The 24121-nt window shown below is 42.9% G+C and overlaps 3 protein-coding genes across 5 annotated transcripts in view; 1 reads left to right on the forward strand and 2 right to left on the reverse strand.

Moving 5' to 3' along the window:
- Positions 1–1376, reverse strand: part of fgf13a (fibroblast growth factor 13a) — a 58916-nt gene extending 57540 nt beyond the window's left edge. The window contains exon 1 of one of the 3 annotated variants that reach the window (XM_049738010.2): positions 1193–1376. The gene's annotated coding sequence lies outside the window, so the exon portion shown is untranslated. Of the gene's footprint in view, positions 1–52; positions 539–1192 lie in introns of those variants that run through there. The other 2 variants (XM_049738031.2, XM_049738000.2) reach the window with 2 other exon arrangements.
- A 3932-nt stretch (positions 1377–5308) lies between these two features.
- Positions 5309–8391, forward strand: f9a (coagulation factor IXa). The gene is made up of 8 exons (XM_049742728.2): positions 5309–5433; positions 5522–5691; positions 5771–5795; positions 5944–6057; positions 6132–6266; positions 6334–6470; positions 6672–6795; positions 7017–8391. The coding sequence occupies exons 1-8, from the start codon at positions 5376–5378 to the stop codon at positions 7616–7618; spliced, it is 1365 nt and encodes a 454-aa protein (XP_049598685.1). The 5' UTR covers positions 5309–5375; the 3' UTR covers positions 7619–8391.
- On the reverse strand, positions 8229–22035 carry mcf2a (MCF.2 cell line derived transforming sequence a). The gene is made up of 27 exons (XM_049742592.1): positions 21180–22035; positions 19749–19868; positions 19434–19550; positions 18983–19132; positions 18343–18464; positions 18142–18256; positions 17939–18058; positions 17679–17870; positions 16953–17144; positions 16707–16878; positions 16214–16290; positions 16060–16145; positions 15487–15553; positions 15298–15413; positions 15055–15124; positions 14865–14957; positions 14684–14776; positions 14208–14333; positions 13914–14135; positions 12867–12959; positions 12726–12804; positions 12478–12541; positions 11105–11205; positions 10930–11036; positions 10482–10594; positions 10210–10313; positions 8229–9951 (listed from the first exon to the last, which is right to left on the reverse strand). Exons 1-27 carry the CDS (start codon positions 21246–21248, stop codon positions 9911–9913), a joined length of 3021 nt encoding a protein of 1006 aa, XP_049598549.1. The 5' UTR covers positions 21249–22035; the 3' UTR covers positions 8229–9910.
- Between the last annotated feature and the right edge of the window lie 2086 nt (positions 22036–24121).

The raw sequence follows: 24121 nt of genomic DNA on the forward strand, positions 1-24121 counted from the left end.
ATAAATGTTACACACACACAAAAGCAAATTACGTGTTTTTCCACTATCCTACCTTATCTCGTCCTCGTTGCGTGCTACATCAATGCACGTGGATAAAAGCACACGCTCCCACTATCGATGCTGTTCATTTGCATGGACACAAGCGAGAGAAAAAGCACGACGCGCAGTAAATGGCGCTCAAATAAAAAATAACGGGGGGTTCTAAAAGGAGAAAAAAATAGATTCTATGTCAAAACAAAAGCCTGGAGTGGGGCCATCAAGTGTGGCTTCTTGTCGGTGGAGCTTCGAGTGTCTGTCTGAGCCTTTTTCCCCGTCTTCGGTCACAATCAACAGGATACGCAACACCAGCGCGCTCCACGTCACGCACACGACGATTGGCTGCCTCCCAATCGGTCTCCCCAATCTAAATCTAATTCGAATAATCACCCCCGTTGTGCTTTCGTGGATGTGGCTGGCAAGTGAGTTCTTTTTCGAGAGCTGGTGTCGAGATGCTGCGTCTGGTCGCGGCGCTCTTTGCGCATTTTCGCTCCCGCGGTGATCACGTGACGGAGATGATGTGATTGAATGGATGGATGGATAGATGGATGAGAGAGGTAGAGAGAGAAAAAGAGAATATATAGATTTGTAATTATTATTTTAAAAAAAGAAAGAAATGAAGACAAGATTATATGCGCCAAATGTACCTTTCATATTACAAAATTATATCAAAAAGAGGGCAACAGCTGTGTATAATACAAATGTGCAGACGAGCAAGCAAGAGAGCCATGTTGTCTGAAATGCATTCAGCAGGACAAATAGATTTTTTGAAAGCACAGAATTGAACAAAATTCCATTTTTTCCTCAAAGCTGATAGTAAATGTCTAAAATAAATTATGTGCATGAAATATCTTACCCAGATTGACACATATACAAACTATATCTTAATGGCTATATAAGAAGATGGATGGAATTCATGAGAGAGCTGGCATGGTTAATTAATTGTAGGGAGGGGAAATTGTTAACGTTCACAAAATTTGTTTTGTCAGTTGCGTGATAAGGGGGAGTTTTTCATAAACTGCTCAGCCCATCAATCTTCATCTCAAATAACTTGAAACAATATCCATGCCAAGGCTGGCAAACATGTAATCCTTTAAAGAGGCCACACATACACACACACACAAACACACGCACAAAATCACCAGTCCATGCTTACCCTCAACCCTAAAAGACGTGCCACATCCTTTCCCTCACATTCACAACATGGAACGAGGTGGTGGAAAAATCCCGGCTATTTACGCACATCATAAAAGTTCACGGAGGTTATTTTTTTTAATCATCTCCTATATCGCCAGGTTTATTCCTCCCGTCTTGGCCTGGAAGGTTTTCCACACCCAGTGGCCACCAAGGAACAAGACCTGCAGCCTTGAGGGTCATCCGATCTTTATGTCTGCTATTTTTAGAAGAAACTGGATGCCTGTCAAACTTTTCGCCACACTCTAATCTGGTTGAGATGTTTGAGACACTCTTGCTCACTTTCAATTACGCAAGTTATTAAAAAAAAAAAAAAAAAAGTGTGAGAACCGTTTCAATCTGAAGTCCAAAATCAGACACCATACAGCAGATTGTGTCTTTGTTTTGCTTTTTTTTTGCAGATTACGAGTTACATTTTTAAAAGTGACAAAAAAAGGTGACAAGTGATTTGAAACTGTGTATTTTATATTATTCTCCCCACTCTGTGTCAACAACCACTATTAATTGAAATGAGTAGGGGACATCGTCTGCCATTTCATTTTGCTCCACTTTGGTCCTCAAAGGATTATTCAAATAAATCAAAGCAAAGCAGGTTATCCAGTTAACAGCCAGCAACGTCTACACTCATTGGCTGACACCCATGTCACTCACCAGGCCAGGACCTGCCTTTTAAAGCTCTACACACTCAAATGCCACATTAAAATATGAAGTTGAGGACCTGGACATGCTATTATAATAAAAAGTCAACTTTTTCTAAATAATTGATGTGATAGTCCGCAGTTGTGGCACAATACAAATTCTGACTTGCCTGTAGAGTGTAAAAACTCATGAACTAATATCCCATAGAGCGAGGGTTCACATTTGCCCGTCGGACAAGTGCAGCGAGCCACCATAGGCAATGATTGGCCTGGTGATGGCAGAGAGCGAGGAGAGGAAGACGACGACTAAAAATGTCACTGGGTTGTGTTTCCACTGCGAGCATGGCCTGTGGTCCCCTTTGCCCTTTGCAAGGCATCGCCACTTTGCCAGCCTAGGCCCGGCCGTCGGAAGCGTCGCCCCGCGGCCCGGTTTTGGCCTTCACTATCATGCACTCTAATGTGTGATGTAACTGAACATGAATGAGTACAAAGTCTCATTAGCTGAGACTATAGCGGGATAATTTGTGTACACATGTAAATGAGAGGGAAGAATATTTGTTGCCACGTCAACAACTAAGACTAATATAAAAGAGTGGATTGTCCCTGTAAAGAATTTGCTTCTATGTTTTAGTTGCACTGAATGGATAAATGTATGGCTACTAGGGGTGTGGATCTTTCAACAAAATATGATACGTTATTATTTTGAAATGTTTTCTGTTGCATCTGTATGCGGATCTTCTGTCCTGGCAGCCAGTAATGTTTGTGAAGGAGATCAATGCTGACGTCACGCACAGGAGCAGGTGGATGCTTGCCGTGTGATGAATATCCCAATGGCACGCGGCGTGGTTATTTATCCGCCTCTGATTGCAGGTTGTGCTCCAGTTCAAGCTGACCACGGCTGATATGCTGAGCTTTTCGGACACATGATTCCAGTTCAGTCTAGTAGCCAAGAAGTAGCTCGTGCTTTCAAAAATGTTGGCGAGCCCAGATTATGTTGAAGTGAATTGAGAAGCACCTTTTAGACAAAAGTAGTACTTTTCTGCCATCTCGCGGCCTCCCGATGTTAAGGAACTATTCTGAAGTGAATTGAGGAACTTTAATTAGACAAAGGTAGTGCTTGGCTGCGCTTTTGGTGCCAAGGAACCATAGTATGTTGAGATGACTCAAGGTTGTTTATCGAAACAAAAGTAGTGCTTGGTAGTCTTCTTGCGCCATCCTTGTGTTGAAGTGTGATGGAGCTTCATTTAAATTTATTTTTGCTTTTTGTCTGTTAGACAAAGCTAAGGCTTGTGTAAATTATAAAACATACAACACACCAGATGGCGCCAAAGCATTATTTTAAAATGTGAGGCTATGCAGACCAATAATGAAGAATGGTGGATAGGCTAAAAAAAAAAAAAAAAAGGGAATTTAGTTTTTTTTTTTCTATTTACGCAGCCTCTATCTGTGCAACTGTGAAACAAACTGGCTTGTGTCACTTGAGCCATGCAATGTAAATCCAAGATGAGAGTGGTGAGGAAATCTGATGTAAGCTAAGCTGCAGGTAAGATGCTAACGGCCGTTCTGGGATAGTGTTGACTTGACAGGCTTACGCATTTAAGTGATGGATGCCATTCAGCACCGCTCCTCATTTCGCACGGCTGCACCTGCTCCTCCCTGCTATGCGATGTGACCCGTCCGCAAAAGGTCATCCCGGGGTCAGCGAGTTATTTCAAATCCAAGAGAGGTCAGGGTCGAAAGCGGCGACAGAGTCTTGTATTTCTGCCACGCAGGCCGCCGTAATTGACTTTGCCCGTCCCTAGATTGCGTTTTCATTACGCTCATGTCATCGAGTTCAGGTGTAAATTTTATCAGCCTGACAGCTGATCTGCATGGATAGTATGCATAGGAGCATGTGTGTATTCCTAACGTTTTTGCTCGGGACATGATGGACTAAATCACATTAACAGCATGAGTAGTCACCCTGGTTGATGTGGCGCTTGTTTAAGTTCCAGAAGTTTTGCGACAAGACGATCATCCACGAATCTGGTTCCCAGCCTGGCCTATCTCACCCTCCAGCCCTGGAGAAAGTGTACACAAAACATGAATAGCACCAAGCTAGTTTGAGTAGCGTTTTGTTTCAGTCTCATCATCCGTGTGTGACCCTTTTGTGGAGACAGAGCTACAGTAATTAGACCCGACACGGCTTCCCCAGTCGGGCCGAGCTGCCACAGAGTGAGTGAAGACAGAGACGTCGAGGAGATGTTCGCCAATCGATTGGTACACTCCACTCATCCGTTTGTGCAACTGCGCTAGCATGTTTGGATTCTCAACTCACAACACAGCGGCACTTTGTGGTTCAAACATCTTATTCGCAGTTCGAAAGTTCTGCTCTTACAGTGTTAAGATTGTTGTAGTACAAAACTTTTTGTTTGCGTGGCTGCTGTTATTGTCTTTATATTTTTCATTTGTTAACGTGACAGTTGCGGTTATTAGGTTTTTTTGATGATGTTATTATTGTTGGGAGTGTTCTTATGTTGGTAATTGTGGATATGGTTGACGTTGAACTGCGGCTTCCTCGCACATTTCAAAAAGCATACATCTCGCTTAGGTTGAAGACTGCAAATTGTCAGTAGGCACGAACATGATCGTAAACGTTTGTTTGTCTAAAGTTGCAGTTGGTCCAGGATTTAATGAATTATAAATTATAAAGCACTCCGATCAATAGCCGCCAACACCCAAGATGCCTTTGGATTTCCCCTTGGAGGGGAGGATTTCAGAGCTACTGATCCACAGTGATTATACATTTACACCACAAAATGGCACGAAGAAAGTGTTACATTTGCAGGCTTCTTGGGCCACAGTTTTCACGATTTGCATGAAAGTCGGGGGGGGGGGGGTTGGGGGGGCTATCCCAGCTTGGCAAACATCATATATTGGCCGTTTCTGTGTATTACGCAATGCAAATAGTCAAAAACTTGCTTGAAAGTCGAGGAGGGAGACTATCCCAACTTGGCAAACATCAGCTCTTAATATCTCGAAGTATATACGTAAATAAATATATTGGCCATTTCTGTGTCTTACACAATGCAAATAGTCGCGTCATCGTCTTGCCTGAATTTATGTTGCAGGTGTTTGTGCGCTCTCTTGTGGAGAAAAGGACAAAGTGCACTCCATCTAAAAAAAATACAAATAAAAACGACAATCAACGAGGTGTCAGTGACATTACGGGTTACAGACCGCGTGATAAACTTTAACTATTTGACTATTAAAATGAACGCAGTTAGTCATAGAAAAAGGTGACATTAAGGTAGAAAAAATATATATCTTATGATTATCTTTATTATTATTATTATTATCATCATAAGTTGGACTGGTTATTGGTTGACGGACAATTGTGACGACGTCAACGCACCCCACATTGGCCCAGACAGATGTTTCCACACTTACAAAATAAGTGACTCACATTTAGTATAACTGGCGTGTGCAAACAGTCATCGTGCACTTTGGAGTTTGCGTTTGTTCGTGATGGCGAACATCTTTCTTGTTTGTGTGCTGTTGTCCTCTTTTCAGCTGAGTCCTGGAGGTACGATCATGAACAATAGGTCAAAACATATTTTGTTTATTGTATTTTATGAGTTTGGTTTTGAAAGTTGACCTGCTTTTGGCTGCAGGCCCAGTCTTCCTGTCTGGCAAAGCGGCCGATGGTGTCCTGAAGAGATCCAAGCGGGCGAACACGGGCGTGTTTGAAGAGATTCTGGAGGGCAACCTGGAAAGAGAATGTAGGGAGGAAGTCTGTAACTTTGAGGAGGCCAGGGAGTTCTTTGAGGATTTTGAAAAAACTGTGTGTTAACATTTTTCACCATCAATGCACATCTTGTTTGCTTTCGTGGTCACTGAAAAGGGCATCATTGTTTTTACAGGAGAAGTTCTATCGAGCGTATGCTGGTAAGAATGACAAAATCCAATTTTTTCTTATAAACAACTATTTTATAGCCGCCTCACATGTACGGCTAGTATACAGCGGCTCGCTTGAAAAGCAGTTTGGGGGGGGGTCTGTGATCTTTTGCGATAGTCATGTGCTGTGAATCCCCAGATGGTGACCAATGCAAGTCGAATCCTTGCTTACACCAAGCCACGTGCGAAGACGGCATCAGCTCATACACCTGTCACTGTCGACCCGGCTTCACCGGCGACCACTGTGAAATTGGTGAGCTGAAAATCCCCCAGCTGACTTTCGGTTGGACTTTTGTCAGTTGTAAAAGAAGAAATGTCCTCTCTTAGATTTATTTAAAAGATGTGATCTCAATAATGGAGACTGTGGGCACTTCTGTGAGCCAGTGGATATTGCGGGAGGTAAATGTTACTGTGCGGAAGGATACAAGCTGATGCAGGATGGGATCAGCTGCGAACCAGAAGGTAGATGAACGTCAAATTACAATGAATCATCTAAGAAAATTACAGTACTTAATATTTGTCTTACTAGCCGAGTTCCCGTGCGGCGGGACCGCTCTGATGAGATCAGCTCGGTCTACGTTGGCCACCTTTAACAGAAGTGGGCCGTATCCCAGAATGCGCATTGTTGGCGGAGACGTGGTGATGCCAGCAGAGATCCCTTGGCAGGTAATTACAAACTCTCCAGTTTGGGTGAATATCATTTACTACAAAGAATGCTCATGTATCTGTGGCATAGCCATCCTGTGACACTTTTGTCATCTGTTGTGCGGTGAATTTCTCTGATATAAAATAATAACGACAAAAATGAAGACTATTCATCTTTTTGTAAGAGGTCAACATCATAATCTTAGACTGCTGTCTGCGTAGGTGGCCTTGGTTTACAGAGAGACTGGTGAGGTATTCTGCGGGGGCTCCGTTTTGAGCGAGCGCTGGGTCGTCACCGCTGCCCACTGCATGACAGAGGCACGGGGCCCCTTCTTCGTCAGAGTGGGTACGACCCCCTTTTAAGATCCTCACTCTGCCAAGCCTTCCATACTGCGATGAAAAGGACTGCTAGTTTGTGACATGGGCTCAGTAAAACATTTTAAAGAGTGCCGTGACCTGGCTAGAAAACACCTTGTACCATGTAGTACCTCAGGCTGGATATGGCGTAAACGCTTAAACGCTTCCTCGGGATGTCTGATGCGGCCGTTCATGTCTGTCTTCCTGCAGGCGAGTACAACATAAGAGTCAACGACGACAAGGAGCAAGACATCCAAGTATTGCAGGAGCACACATACCCACTGTACAACGTCAGCGTTAACCCATACGATCACGACATCGCCCTGCTCCACCTCCAAAGCCCCATCAACTTCACCGTCGAAGTGCGGCCCATTTGCATCGGGCCCAGGGCCTTCACTGAGGCCCTGGTGAAGCGAGCCTCGCCCGCCACGGTCAGCGGCTGGGGCAGAACACGCTACCTCGGACACCCGTCCAACGTGCTGAAAAAAGTCCAAGTTCCCTTCACGAGCCGGACAGAGTGCAAGTTGAGCAGCAGCGCTAGGATCACCCCCGCCATGTTCTGCGCCGGCTACTACAACGAGGCCAAAGACGCGTGCCAGGGAGACAGCGGGGGTCCTCACGCCAACAAGATTAATAACACCTGGTTCCTGACGGGCATCGTGAGCTGGGGGGAAGAATGCGCCAAGGACGGCAAGTACGGGGTGTACACGCGCTTGTCTCTTTATGTCGACTGGATCCACAACATGATCCACGGGCTGAACCACCACATGGAAGCTCCTCCGCTTGAAGGTGATATGGAGGGAACACAGTAGCGTTAAACTTGAACAGCTCTTTTCTGCAGGGAAGAATTTGAACATGTAATTAATGTCATGTTTGAAAGATGAACATATGCATGGTGGGTGATTGGTTAGCAATTCCAGGTCACAGCGACTCTTCCTTTATTTTCTATTAAATTAAGGGGTTTGTCCCCCTCCAATTTCTATAAATTGTCAAAGCTACTGTAGACATCCTTTTTTCATATTTTGTTTCTTTCAGACAGACATGAGAACACAAAAGTTAGTATTTCAAAATTATTTGTGTATTGAACTCAACATGAAGTGACCATTCCAGACTCGGCAACTTGACAGTAATCATCCTACTTGAAGTCAGCATCAAAAGCCCAATATCAAAATTTATACCCTAAGGTGAATGCTGATGACTTCATTTAGTCCAAAAATTCCAATAAAATAAAATTGGGGGGGGGGGGACATTTTTTTCCAAATTCAGCCTAACCTGACAGACAGATGGTGTACCGCAAATTGCTGCACCGCAACAACTTGCTGCCATCTGCTGATTAGAAAAAAAATATTATTTTTTTTTCACACAGAAGCATAATCAGTGTTGTTTTCTGGGCAAAAAGCAACAAAGAGACCATCGGCACGGTTTTGTTGTCTGTGTAGGCTTTAATCGAAACCCTGAAAATGGGACATATCGAGTCAGTCAACGTTTACGGACAGATATTGCATTTCTGAAACAGTGGAATTATCAAAAGGCTTATTTACACAGCAGTTATTGCAATAAATATCTTAGTAACCACTGACAAGATTGCTTTTTTTTTTTAGCAAAAAATGTGCAAACTATTCTACCCGGTTGCAAGAAACATATGAATCCTTCTTGGCTTGACAAGATGGATGAATACATCGAGCTTTTTTTTTCCATGTTTGGAAAAATCTGTGCAAAACCAGCAGCATTTTCATGACAGTTACAATACCACAGCTTGTTTTGTTACGTAAGCATTCAAGCAATCGCTTGGGAATGAACGGAGATGTGATTTCATTTGGTAGTGAAGGGGGGGGGGGGGGGGGGGGGGGGTTGCAAAGACAAAATAAATATTTGAACAAACAATGTCATGTGACCAGGCTCCTGCTGCTTTCAAGATACATTTCAATATCAAAAGCCGCTCCCCAACAGAGGCCCTCACTGGGATTGGCTCAATTTATACAAGCGTAGCGTCAATGTTTAATGAAGCGTTGAACAACACATGATGGTGTATCATCAGTCTAAAGACAACAGGCTTGTGTGATGGAAGCTTTGAGGGCGGGGCTAGCAACAGGAAGCAAGAAGGAAGCACACACAGCTTGCATTTGTGTCCGTCATGTTTATAGTGAACCCTGCTGTTCATCTTCCGTATCTTGGCAACAGATTTTTAAGTAATCTTTTTTTTTTTAAATGGGGTTTTACTTCATACGAGCAAGTCCAAATTTAAAGTTGAGTGTAGTACCATGTTAGGCCACAACAAATATAAAACACTTTCTTGATGATAAATGGGGGTTCACTGTATTGAATGAGCAATGTGCTGAAGGTAGGTGGTGCACATGCCCCACGCTTTCACACAGAAAGAATTCAGAAAGGCAAATACATACACACACACATATAGGCCACTTTCCTTCCTTGTTGGGAAGATTGTCCTCTTGAAACAATTTGCTCACTAAGACATAAGCGCCCCAAGTTGAGAAGGAAAATAAAACGAGTGAAAACACTATTTTGGCACTTGAGGAATAGTACAGAAGGCTCGTTACAAATGGCTAGAAATTCCCTTAGAAACTGGGTATGATGTCAACCGGGTGTCTATATAAAAAACAAAACAAAAACAAAAACAGCAGTTCTCAGATACTGGGAAAGTGCAGAATGTCCCCTAGTGTCCCCAGGGAGTACTGCAATAATATCAAGGCATTCTGATTGTGTGCAGGTCCATGATTTTCTTCAAGCCATTTTTTTCTAGGATGATGTTCACAGTCAAACATCCATATATTCTGTAGGAAATCGAACCCAGTCTTGGATCGAGTGTTTCTTCAGTCAAAGCCAACACTCGTGACCGGTAAAGAATGGTTGCCAAAAAGTGAGGCATTCCTGCTCACATCTGCACTGTGGAGTCTTGGGAAAGGACGCAAGGCTGCCACAGCTTTTGTGCTGGTCATATATGACGTTTGTATGTGTGTGGAGGGGGCGACACCAGAACGGATTGTCAATCCTAACCTGTGAGGGTGTGAAGAATTCCAACGCCTTAAAGTGCCACAAAATCAGGACAGGATGTCCTTCTTTGGTCTGATCACGTGCGTTGCTCACTATGGAGAACTGAGCTTTCTTGTCCTGACGTTGCCTGTTTCTGTATGGAAAACAAAGCAGAACAGAATTCTAGACATTTGGAAACTCAAATCCAGTGGTGGATTTCAGAGACCGGAATGTAGTGCAGGATTTCACATAATTGGACTGATTTGGAAATCTGTTGCCATCATCTTTTGCTGTTTTCAGAGAGTATATGTTTTTCTTGACTTTTCCCGGTGTCTTTTTTTTTTTTTTAACTGTACTTCAAGTAAAAACTGAGTATTTTTGCCACCTCTACGCAAATGGAAACTCCTTTTACCCCTGAGTCTGGAAGAGCCTGCTCGACTGCTCCCTCTTATGGTCACTTGCAGGCTGGCAGAAGCAATAAAGCCATCTTGGTGGCGACTCAAATTCTTCACCAGCCTGACCGGAGAAATGAGGAGGAAAAGAATGACAAATACATAGTGTTGGACATAATTTAGCATTGCTTCTCACACACAGATTGTTTTTTATTGTTAATAAACACCATTAAAACCCTTTCCTAAACACTACTGACATGTTTTCAAATCCACTTGTAAAACGCATACTCACCAGCGGCCTTTGTTGTCTTCACACATCAGCTGGATGACATCGCCGCATTTGATGAGGACGCTGTCCGGTCCGTTTTGTAGGCAGTCCGCCAAGGCCCGATATCTGCCTCGAGACTGACACGCAAATAGCGATTCCATTAGTGAGAATGCACTAAAATAGTGATCGCCAACCAATATATGTTACGAGAGACCGGAATGTAGTGCAGGATTTCACATAATTGGACTGATTTGGAAATCTCTTGCCATCATCTTTTGCTGTTTACTACTGTATAACGCAAATGAATGATTACATTTCGCCTTTAATCTTGAAGTCTACTTCACTTCGGAATTGTTTGTGTTGTCTGGCTATGTATGTCACCCAAAACACCAAAAGGTCATTTTAGGTGTACACATTTTTAAAGGTTCTGGAAAATATTTTCTTAAAGAGGAGTGCTTGTAAAGCGTCTCACCAGTTTCACCATTTGCGTGTCAGGCTGGTGGAAAGCATGCCGGCCGACATTCGTGTCATCCAGACCCTCACAGATGGTTACCGAGTGATGATGAGCTCCCGGCCAACCTGGAAAAACTTTCTGTTTAAGTGTTGAAAAGTGGTGGAAGGTTTAAAAAAAAAAAAAATGTACGCACTCCTGCGGTTGAGCTGGTATTTGGGGGCACGCCGCTGGGCGTCCGGGCTGCTCTTCCCCGACTCGGTGTCCTCCGAACTGAGCGACGCCCTCTCTTGCTTACTGGTAGCAATGACACACAAACGACACAGAGTGATTTGCTGGAGACAAGCTTAAGAGTCAAGATGGCCCTCATGGAATGACCTCCGTGCTGCTGCCTGCGCATGTATGAGCATTCAGACAGCCAGACGGCATGATGGGAAATGGAGCAGCCGTGTGCTTGCTTCTCAAGAGGATGGACTGCGTTTGTGTGTTTAGCTAGCATGAGAGAAGCTTGTGACAAGATCCCGAGTTGAGGGAAAATAAATAAAAACCTTTCAACTGTTATTTTGATTTCGGAAAGCAGATAACAGCCGCCTTTTCAAAAGTCGGCATGACAAAATAAGGAGAATGAAAGGGGCTAGCCTCAGAACTGTTCAGGTGGACAACATTCAGAGGACACAACATTAGGTACACCTGCAGAATGATGACAGAGCTTCATTTTCTGAAGACTGTACGCCATTTTGTTCGACGTCAGCTGGGATAGGATCCGGCTTACTTGAGACCACAAGTTGCAAAGAAAATGGCTGGATGGATTGCAGTGGTTGTACCTAATGTTGTTTTCACCCAGAATGGCTCAGTGAACACATCCCACAATTCACGTTATGCAAAGCCAAGAGCCACTATGCAAACACGTGGGCTGAGTTTACCACTGAGTTTTTATGGCAGGTCAGTGGAACTGGGGGCGAAGATGGGGCCGTTGCCGGGGGCTTCGGGGACGGGGGCTTCGGGAGCGAAGGCACATAAACACGTTGGACGTTGCGGAGACCAAGCGCAGCCCCGGCAGACAGCCCCTCGGAACCCCTCTGGACGGCCGCAAGGCCCTGCAGTGAGGGGGTGGGTGTATGGGGTCAGGGGCAACCACACACAGTTGGACAGCTGCTGTGCCCACGGAAAATTGGATTTTGGTGACGTCATGTTGACCCAAGCTGAATCTTGTAACACCAGCTGACCATATGTGTTGGTATGGATAAGATCTGAATCGCAATAGACCTTTTCATTATGATGTCACTCGTACTTGTGAGTGGCAAAAAAAAGTCAGACGGCACCGTTAGTAAACCCCATTAGTAAGTTGAAAAAAAAAAAGAAAAACAATGTTACTCGATGGACATAATTTAAACAGTTAGCGTGATCACTGATTGAGAAGCTAGTTTATTGATTTTTTTTTAAAACGGATAGGTCACTACAACGCTAGTCTAACCTTAGCTAACAAGCTAGCCATTGTTTTGCTAAAATACACAAAGTTTACAAACATTGTGAAAAGGCCAGGAAAAAAAATAAAGGGGGGGCACTGACCTCTCACATGGTGGTGGAGAAAGATGCATGTGCTCTACTGGTTGTCCATTTTGATGAATCTCATCTGGAAGGAGAACATACAGTTTGGTATCAGTTGACTATTTACCAGTGGTAGGTCACCAGTCTTAATCTTCGAGTTTCAAGCACGTCCAAAGATACTTTGACAAGGTATTTTTATAAAGTACTGTACATTTTATTTTTGGTCTTCCTATTACCTATGACTATTGGCATGCAAGTCCACCACTGACCTCGCAGTAACTTCTGCTGATTAGTTAAGATGCGACGCAGCTCGCTGAGCCAGGACATCTTCACTGCCACGCTGGGGGCCTAAAAACAGAACAAGACGTGCATTCCACTGCGACCAATCACTATTTCTACCGACTCCTTACCTGAACCACGTACACCTCCTCCCTGCCACTGTACCAGATCTCAAACTTCCTAGGATCTCCTTTAACGTTCTCTGTGATCCCCACAGCAGTCATCTGCATACAGACACAAATCATATGTATGACATCTAAACAAAACACTTCAGAAATATCATAGGTGAAAATGTCAACCAGATATTGTCAACACTTTTAATAGCCCATCAGCAGATCTTCTGAGATTGTTCTATAAATATGGACAGGATTTATTAAAAACACATTGGCAATCTTATGAGAGGCAGTAAAAGAGATGGGAAATTATGCCCTGATAATTTTTCTCAGTTTTGATTGAAAGTTTTAGAGATGAATTTGATGAAAAAAAATTATCATGGTGATTTTTGGTCGTTTGGTCAGGAATTTTCCCAAGGACCCCCCCTCATAATCCTAACGTCAATGAAATGCAATTAGAATCAAAAGTGGGCTATGTTTTAGGAAAAACGTCGTAATGTTGACATAAATTTGCATTTTTAGAGGAAGCATTGCTATGAGAATGTCATACATTTGTCAAGTCCAAATCTTGTATTAGGTTGGAATAACAAAATCGACATTTTACATGAATAAAGCCATTTTTTTTTCAAGTTGAAGTTGTAAATGAAAGTCAGTTTAATGAGGGTAAAATAATTTGAGTACATTTCAAAAATACATCTTAATTTAGGAAATGTGCTATTTATTCTGAAAAAGAAGCCTGTACTCTTTTAAAATTGAATTATTACATTTTTGCATTTTTATTTTTACAATCTACTATCCTAGTGTAAAGAATGAAATGGATGAATACAACACAAACGATGATCCCAAAACCCTTGATTCTCCTTCCAACATTATCCTTAAAACTAAATGCCTAATAACTGATTGAACCATATCAGTTTAGTGGTGAAGCTGAAGCACAGCTACAACACGTGAACTTCACTGACTCCTTGAGCCTTCTACTTTCCTTATTCAGGAATGGTTTTGGCGACATTTTAGGTTTGCCAATCGACTATAAAATGGCTGGACAGCTGGAATTGAAAGGCCAACCTTGATGCAATGCTTGAAGCCGTACGAGGGCGTTTTGTCGCAACCTTCCCCATGCTCCTCCCTCTTCTTGCAAAAGAGCAGCACGCTCTCGTAGAGGAACAGATGGCGCTGCATGGGCTTGAAGCGGGCCAGCTCCTTCATGCGCGTGGACCCTTTCTTGTGGCTGATCCACACACTGAAAGAGCCCTGCATCAACACGCGGCCCAGCTCGCAAATGTCCCCCTGAAATAGCGCGAGAAAGATGAGCAGTTCTATATAAACAGGCAGTTCAAAAAAAATAAATACAGGCCTCACCTCATATCCTGTGATAGAAATCTGATGCATGGAATCATTAACGGATTTCAGCAGGTCCAGCATGGCTGTTAGCGCTCCCTGTAGTTCAGATGATCCCTTGCAGTCGGTGCTATGTTTCAGGAGCTCCTGGGAGCACACACACAGATCAACATTTAAAGGAAACATTAATTTCCTAGAGCGCTTACCCTCACCAGGGTTGCAGGTGTGGTGAATATTATGGGCAATATGCTTTTTACTGGCTGGAATATAAAAATACAATTCCCCGCATATTCACAATTTGTGATTCTTTATTTTTTTTTCATCTTGATCTTGACTGGGTCTTGTTGCAAGAAAAAAAAAATTGACGTGATATCAACGTAAGGGAGCATTTTTCTTTTGGAATGTGTAGTACAAGTATAACAAAAAAAGTACACAACATGCAATTAAATGGGCCTTCTGATTTACTGTTTATTGGTATAATTGCTGTATTGACATACCTTAAGCAGCAGTTGATACTTGGTGAGGCGTTGAACTGGTTTTAGCAGGTATGAATCCAGGCCCAATTTGTGGCCTAGCTTCTTCTGACACTCCTGAATGAAAAAAATACATTTTGTAAATGAAACAGACAAATTATGATTGTATTATATGTGCATGCAGATTATCATGTGCACAAATGACCTGAAAGAAGGCACAATCCGAGAACTGCCGCCACAGAGCGTCAGAACGTGGCTTGTTCTGACAGTAGCATTCGTACATTTGGAAGTTCTCCTTCTGCTGACACAAATCCTCATTATTTGGTGGGGGGAAGAAAAAAAATAACATTTGCATACAATCATGGAGCCATTTTGGCCAATAATTTGCTTCTCACCCTGGCAAGAAAGCAAAGTCCCACACCTTCGGGAGTGTCCAGGCATCCCTCAAGGTCCTGGAGAAACATGCTAGGTTGCCCAAAATAAAAGGTACAAGCAAATACACGTGATTTGAGGTAATACAATTAACAAAAATACTGGGGCACTCTACCATTAAATGTCTAACGACAATAATCTATAACAATGCAAGCAATGTAGTAAGTTTGGTTTATTTTATGATGCAGCAGCCGTGGAGGACCTGCCTGCTGTGAAAGTTGTAGATGTCGGGCATGTTTCCAAAGAGGACTCCTCTCTTGGCGTGCAGGACGGGCGGCAGGAGGTCAGCCAGAAGCGGGTTGTCCATCTCTACCTCATAGCCCTGCAACGGCATCACAGTCACCGGGCCTGACGACCTGATTGTGTGCGGCGAGGATGCGGAAGTTTGTTCTCACGAGAAGGACCGACAGCAGCTCCTCCACATAGATCCTCTCTGTCTCAATGAGCTCTCTCATCACGTGACTGTGACAAATGCAAACAACAAAACATGCAAAAAATAAAAAAAACACACGAGTTAGACTAAGGAAGAGTCACAAGGTTGTCATTACAGTTAATGTATATGTAAATTTGACAAATTTTGTTTTAAGAAATATATTAAAGATGATTGTATTTGTTATATATTAATTTTATATATAAACAAATCTCAAAGATATTTATACTCCCCCTAAAAGACTTTAGAAATGCTTAGGGATGGTACGCATGTCTAAACCACCTCAACTTAGTTCAGCGGTACCAACACGTTTTTAATATGGCAGCAAAGCACAGCTTTTGTCCAACTGCACCCTCTAAACTCACTTCAACATAGTTCCTCCTACACCAAAATGAGGCTTGTAGATGTTCGGCAACTCACTCGTACTGCAAATACTAAGTGGGCCAAGAACATACTTTGCCCACCGTTGTTTTATATCGAATCAGTGAGTTGAACACCAACGGACCGACAGATGGTGAGATGGGCGTGTCTTCCTCACCGCTTGAGGACATCCGGGCTGTCCTCTCCTTCCACGCCGTACAACACACAACTGCGGCTCTCCTGGTAGTCATGAATGACCTCGATCTGGAAAAACACAGCTTTCAATTCATATTAACTTGCGCAAAAAAAAAGAAAATGCAAAAATGACTTACCTTGCGAGCATTGGGGCCTTTTCGGGATGCCCTCTTTCCAGGAAGAGGGAGATCAAATGTGAATTTCAAACCGTCAGCTGCAAAAAGCAGAACCGATTGTCAGCTTGCTGAAATACAGCAGTGCTAGTGTGCACATTTGTTGGCTCATGTGCAATCACATCAGTTTGTGCTAATAGTAATTTCAATTGGAATGGAGGGGGCAGTTATTTAATGCATTTAAAAAGAATTCTAATTAATCATCTGGCATCGATAATCTGTATTTGCACAAAACACAAAAATCTGTATCAGCCGGGCCCTAGCATATATACTGTATCGTGTATAAGATCATCTAGAATTTAAAAAAGCCTTATTATTATTGTATATGCACAAGAAGGACAAATTAATAGATGAACTATACTGTATGTCTTGAGGTAAAAGATAGTGAATTAATTGGGTGCATAGAGCAGCCAGGTACTTTTGTTTTTCCATGTCTTAACACAGGCTTAGATTGTACCGTGCTTGGGGGAGAAAATTGGTGATTTTGAGCGAGGTGGGTTCTCAGCACGGGGGGCCACCAGCTGGACCGGTCGGACGTGTTTGTCGGCCAGCTTCCTCAGATCGGTCCGTCGGTTCTGGATCATCAGTTGCACCGCTGCGTGCTTCTCAAATGTTTTACTTATCTTCTCCTGACAGATGAAAATAAAGATGATAAAGATTCTTGATGGTGTGGCACTTTGCAAAAAATCTAAATGTGCTGTACCTGCAGCTGAGGAGTGATGACAGCCTCATACTCCAAAGCTAGAACTTCAGGAGCAGATGTCATTATGGAGGGCGAACCCTCCAGCAAGCTCTCGATGGCCTTCAAAGCAGTCTGTGCTCCCTCCTTGGAGTGGAACTTCTCCACAAGTTGATTGGCCAGCATATAGGCTCCATCGTCACACCAGGACTGGGCCTGGGGGGGAGAACAGGACATTAAAAAACTAGTTCAACTCTTGTTCTAAGACTCCAAAATGTACTCTACGAAAGTAAAATAAAAGATAACATGGCACAAAGGGGGATAACATTGCACACATTAATTTCCCTCTTTTGCTATGCTATCAAAATAAAATATCGACAAGTTCGCTCACGTGAAACAAGAAAAAAAGCTAAACTAGCTAATGATAACTGGAAGCAGAGATGAAAAAAGTTCTGAGGCTATTAAATAGAAATACATATGCCTGTAAAAAAATACGATGGTAAACATGTGAAAGTAGTCAGCTCCTTGATATGGGTAAAATGTGTTCCTTAGCTTTGCTAACATTAGTCATAGCATTTCTAATGTTGTGAATTGAGTAACAATAAAAAGTGAAACATTCTATTCAGAATCTGAACCATTTTTAAAAAAGTAACACACTTGACAAACTACAGAAAAGAAAGTATAGACTTCTGTTTTCAAATAGTAGTCAGAAAAATAAAAGTTTTGTACTCTGTGACTTGATGGAACTACCTGGTCCAGAGACAGTAGGAGCTGCTGCGCTTGCAGGAGATGACAGCGTTTGTTCCCCAAAGCAGCATTGAGGCTGTCACAGTGATGCCGCAGCTCGTTGCAGCGTTGCATGATTAGAGCCGTGGCATAGTGGTGTCCCGCCGACAGCTGGTGGCCACGAAGGATGACGATCTGGGAGCGTGACACGGCTTCCTGTCCATCCAAAAGCGAGCTTTGCTTTCATCAACGGCGCAGGAGCATTTCGGACACCTGTGACAAACCTGAGCAAGTGTTTCCAAAGTCTCCAGCTGTTTGAGAGCCTGCTCGGCTTGAGCCAGCGTGTCTACCGTCGTGGACAGCTGGCTCTGCTGAGATGTCACGCCAGACAGGCACGACTCCATCTGAAACGTCATCAACACAAAGTCACGAGGGATAAATGAAGGGTTGGAAACTCTGAGATTTTTATTGAATACTGTATGTTTACCTCTTGAAAGCTTTGCTCATACGTGAGCAGCTGCAGGTACTGATGCAGTTTCAGACGGTGCTTCTCAAAGTAGCCATCAAAGGCCAATTCCATGTCTCGGAGTTGAGTCAGGAGCCTGGAAACAAAAACCAAAAAATGAAATAAAGAACAAATGCTGTTAATTACAAGTTATGCGTTCAAGCATCTCATCAATGTCTGTACCGTTGAACCGTCTCCCAGTCCAGCTGGACATCCCAGTGAGGGTCATTGTTGTCCCTGGTGGTGGTGGTCTCCAGGCTTGACAACAGATGTTGACCCTCTTTTGACAAAGATCGAATGGCCTCCTGTCACAGATGACAGAAGTTATCATCATCCATCAAGACTTTACGATATTTTTTCTTTCAGGATAATAAACTTATAGCAATGAGATACTTGTTAATGAGGTATTTTATTGCCTTATCATAGTTTGCAGGGATTGGTGCAACCTTGTTAGCACTTGAGAAACACATAGTTCAAAAAAACATTTTTGAACAAGACTTTTACAATTAAAGAAAGTAAAACTTAAAATGAATATTAATTCAATTTCATTATCTGAATGAAACTATCATAGTCGCAAATCAGTGCTAATGTGTTTTTGCTCAGCAGTATATGCTAGCTGCATTAGCTGCTATGCCAACTACTCGAGAGCAAACTTCACGATTTGATAAAAATAAACTTTTCTGTTAATGTGTGTAAGAGCACAAATCAAACATGCAAAACACAGTGTCAGATCAGTTAGCTTGATGATGTCAGTTCTGCTGAGTCTCGCCTTGCAAATTTGGATTTATTGCTTCTATGCTGTAACAATATCAATAAAAGGCACCTTAAGCTTTCTGTATTTTTCATTGTGAGAGTCCAGGAGACTCTGAATGGCATCACCCTCACTAGGCATGGCGGTCTCGGCCAGTTCAGTGCCAAAGGCCTGCAGCATGTGCGCAACGTCTTTCACTGTGACGGCAAAACTTTCAATGGCCTGCAACAGAAATAGAGTGGCTAGAAAGTAAACAATGTACAGTGGAAAGCTCTTTACTCGTACCTACATTTACAACTTGCATTAAATTGTAAATATTTACTTTCAACAGTCTTCTGTCTCTTCTTTGATGCCACACAAAGTAAAATAATGTATTGTACATTATCGTGTTAAGAACTGGATTAGGTCACTAAATTCCCCTCTGAAGGCCCAGGTCCGAAATGCATCACACACTACTGCTATGTTGTAAAATATAAATATATCTGATGTGGCTTATGTTTTGTTAAGCATCCATATACAATACCGTTCTTAAAACAATCCAGTCGCTGTGACAGTAGTCCAGGGTGCCTCCGAACTCTGACGTCAGTTGGTTTTCATTGATGTACTTCAGCAGGTCTGTGACGGAGCTCAGCATCACCACCTGAATGGTCACATCCAATCCAGTATATAGATCATGTTGAAGACGAGATACCCAGGGGTTACAAACTCATTGGGGCACAATCAAAACATTTTTGTTCAATTGCAAAGCAAGTGGAGTCAATTTCCTACCTATGATGCTTTCACACCCTTGCAATAATAATATTATCATTCTAAAATAGTACAGCGGAGGTTGCCTTACAGGCATCTTCAGCATGAAGTCCTCCTGGGTGAAGCGAAAGCCGATGTCAGTGACGGTGCGGTGGAAAAAACTGGTGGGTCGGAGCACCAGGACCAGGTGGAGGTTCCCCGGAAAGGAGGCCTGCAAAGAATACAAGAGAAAAATGACCTGTAATTCATGTTGAGGAACAGTTTGCAAACACCACCAGTTTACTACATAAACCATGATAAATATGACCTGTAGAATAAATCAGGCTTCTCTGGCCCTCTCTGTGATAGATATATGAGAAACAACCACACCTGAGGAAAAACAACCACTCAGAGTGGACATGACTTATTAGATGCCAATAAAACTAGTGACACCAGTAGATAATTGCATAGATCCTCAAATGGTTTTCCATATTGGCTTCATGTTACATTTTATCCTAAAGTTCTTAAGCGCATTCGATTAATGAGCACATACTCTGCAGACAGCTTGCAAATAGTTGCTTTTTGCATTTTTAAAGTCTTAGATCTCAGGTTCTCCTCTGGTTAATCATTCAGGCATGCCACACGAGTTATTAAGCACCTTACGTCAAGCAGTCAAACGAGTCGACTTGATTCGGTACTTTTACGCTTGTCTTGTGTTACACTTCTGCAGTTTGTTTGCAAGGGCAGTGAACACCGACCTCCAATCACCACCCACCCAGCAATAAATTAATTACTGCGTAGAAAAATGATTTTACTCAGTCAATCCAAGAGATGCATGTGCAGCCAGCTATCGACAAGAATTTCCAAAGTCATCTATCCAAACTTTGTCTTTGTCAAAAGTACAATAGCTTAACACAATCCAAATTTGCTTTAATTATAATTATACATTTAAATAATGAACCTTTCATAATATTTTAACACAATACATAAAGAAAGATCATATAAGAATACTCACATGCATATTTTTATCATATGCGACAATATGTTTCATTGTCAACATAGTATTTCACTAAGTTGTACACTGCCCCCTAGTGGCCATGGTGCTCACCAGAAAGAGCAGCCTATTGAATTCAAATGATGGACAAACGACAGCACTTATTACATTCTACTTATGGTATTTCAGTACGTTTTAATAAAGTGCAGCATTGATTTTAAATGTCAAGCCATACTTGATCTATTTTCCAGCAGCAGCAGCATGACGCGTTCGGACCGGTCGTAATGCTGACATTGATTTGTCCTGAAGTGACCGAGTGACGTCAAGCATGCACGTGTGAATGGAAGATTGCAAACATGCATGACACACTCTTCCCAGATAGATCTCCCTTTCCTTCCACTCGGAGCCTCTTGCATGACTAAGCAGAAGTGCCCTCCCCTCACACACACACACACACACACACACACAGCTTTCCACTCATTGCCGCATTCCCGCCCTCAAACTTCACCCAAACTCCTGCAGCAAGGGGGAGGAAAAAATCATTGTTACCGGGCTGGTCCGAATCTTTGCGAGTCCTCTCCGGCAACATGTCTCAGCCATGTTGTGATAGCGGGACATCTATCCGGCTTGTATTATTTTACAGCATCAGCAGCAGCCTCACTCCGGAGAAGGAAGGAAGGATGCAGGCGAACACTCGGTGTCTGCCTCATCATCATCATCATCTTCATCCTCTCTGCAGAGCCCGCGTCATCCCACCTTCTTTTTTGGGGGGGTTGTTTTACATTTCTATCGGTGCCAGGCTGTGCCGAAATGCTAGAAACAGTCTCAGTGTGACGCAGCGGAGCAATTGTACGCTACTGAAAACTGTTTCTCAAAACAATATGGAATGTCTAGTCATCTGGTTTGTCCTGTGTTGTTCGCAACTCATTACATATTGCTCTCGCCGGTCTGACCCAGTCCAAATCTGACGTGTTTTCTGCTTCTCACGTCCAGCCTCGTCCCGAAGCTGTATGTATTAATAACGTTAGACTGCTTTGTATAGTCCCTCCCACATTCCAAAGTCAGGCATGGTAGGCCGATTGAGAACTCCAAATCGCTCGTAGGAGTTATTGTGAGTGTGAATAGCTGTTTGTGTGCCCTGCGTCTGGCTGGTGACCTGTTCTGGGTGTCTTATCCTGTATGGCGTCTGCCACGTCCTGTCCTATTTGTCGGTCTTTACGCCAGATCTCGAGCCAACCATGCCTTACCATTTTGCAGTTCTTTGTTTTTGCTCCATTCTCTCTGTCTCCTATCAAACCTCAGTCTGTCCAATTGATAGTTATAAGTTGACAAAAAGGAATTATTCAAATGCTCTATGAACAACTCCATGACTAAGCAGTCGTTCAGGACAGATATGGAAAAATGTAATCACCATGGAAATAAACTCACTGCTATTCTGGCCAATGCAGTCTTGATCGAAGCCCATGTGTCCAATCTCCGGTCTAAAATGATGATGAACTTTACTCCTGGTTGCCTCGTTCTGTGTGGGGGAGGGAGGGGGGTGGGGGGTCAGGGTGGGTGATTTTCATATGGGAAACAGAATTTAATTCAATCAGTGTCTCTATTAAACAGATCATGAATAGAAATCCTCACAACATTTAAGGGTTCACATGATAGTTGTTCATGGGGGGGTAAAAAAAACAAACAAAAAAAAACCTTGTAGGGGCTTTCGCAACCCAAAACGTTTGACAACATGCTGCTGTCGATTTGTCAAGAGACTGCAGAGCCAAGTGAGAATTCCCGACTGCTGCAAGTGCTGACATCAGCAGAACATCGAACACAGCGCCTGACCGGTGAGGCCATGCTGAGGCTGTGCTCAGACTGTCAACTGAACACGTTTGGTGCACTGCAGCGAATTCAGGCTACAAGAGAGACATATGGCACGCACACAAAAATGCTAATTTCAAAGTTTAGTATCATTGTAATGAACAATTTTAATTATTGGATAAGAACACTGAACGCATATTTATAATAGAACATAGTCGTTTATCTCTCTATCCTGGCTATGTATAGTGACAGGCGGGCAAAACAATCTTCCACTAGAGGGCAGAAGATACAATAAACTTTCAGTAACTGAAAAGTTGCGGTAATAATTTGAACGAGAGACATGAAGTGTCCTGATTGAGCGCAATACTTCAAACTTGGAAAGGGATGAGAAGGAGGTAAATATGTGTACATCAGGGCGACACATTGTTATATGTTTTCCATGTTTTGTCTGAGCAATTTGTGAGAGCAAGATGTAAGCACGCACCGAGGGATGAGCGTGAGGTACGTGAAGACTTTAGCCAAGGCCTCTTCCGGTATGTCCCTGAAGGCGGAGCTTTCCGGGAGCGTGATGATGACACTGGAGTCTTCTCCGCGGCCACCTGGGAGGGGACACGTATACAATAAATGGACTTCTCCGTGGTGCCGCTTCACATTAGCATTTCTGAGTGGGATAAGAACTCACCTGACAGGTATGCGACCTGTTTCTCGATGTAGCCGCCGACCTCCTTCATGCTCACTGGAACCGTCACCTCTGTAAAAGAATGGAAAAGTCTCAAACAAGCAATTTCTTTATATAAGTTGGGAGGAGTTTTACACCATTAGATTCTGTTTTATATTCATTATAATCCAAATTCCCCAAGTGCTTGTGCGGTGTCTTAACAATTTCCACTATTGATATCACATTCAAGGAAACAAAATGCTTTGTATAATTAAATAAATACCAACATAAACCTGCAAGAAACTATAGAAGCACATTTTTAATTTAGTTTGAGGTAGAAAAGAATTCATGATTTACACTCTTAACAACTAAAGAAACGAGAGGAAAGATGAAAACGAACAAAGTCAATGACAAAAAAATTGGAATCCAACACAAAATTAAATATTCCTTAGGGCACAACAACACTGCATGAGAGTTGAGCCCTTATTTGTAATGAACTCGGCCGCTAACTTCTGAATATTTGATGCGCGTGTGTAACTGAGAGCGTCTGAACCCGGGCCAGGATGAAGTTACCTCGGATAAGTTGACATTTACACTCTGTGCTGCACTTCAGGAACATGAGAAAGGATTGAAGATGGCTTTACAGTATATTTCCATCAAAGACAATAAAGTGGATACATTCAAAGAGGGAAATAAACGTGTGAAATCTTTCTATTTGTGAACTCAGCTAAACAGTGTGACCCCGATAAACAATCATGTACCCGCTAAGTGTGCCGGCCGGCGTTCCTCTGAGCTTTGTCGCAATCTTTCCAGGTTTTGCAGAAGTGGGAACCAAATAATCCCCATTGGAGGAATGTTGGAGAAAACAAGGTTTAGTTGTCACCCTGTACAAATCCCCGCAAATCCCAGAAGTCTTGCAATGTAATCTGACATGGTGGCATTTATCCGTATTGACCAAATTCAAACAAAACCACTGCAGCACTCTGTTTTTTATGCTACGTGTGGTCAGTCTGATACAGAACAAATC

The sequence above is a fragment of the Syngnathus scovelli genome, chromosome 1 (assembly GCF_024217435.2).
Source record: "Syngnathus scovelli strain Florida chromosome 1, RoL_Ssco_1.2, whole genome shotgun sequence".
NCBI lineage: Eukaryota > Metazoa > Chordata > Actinopteri > Syngnathiformes > Syngnathidae > Syngnathus > Syngnathus scovelli.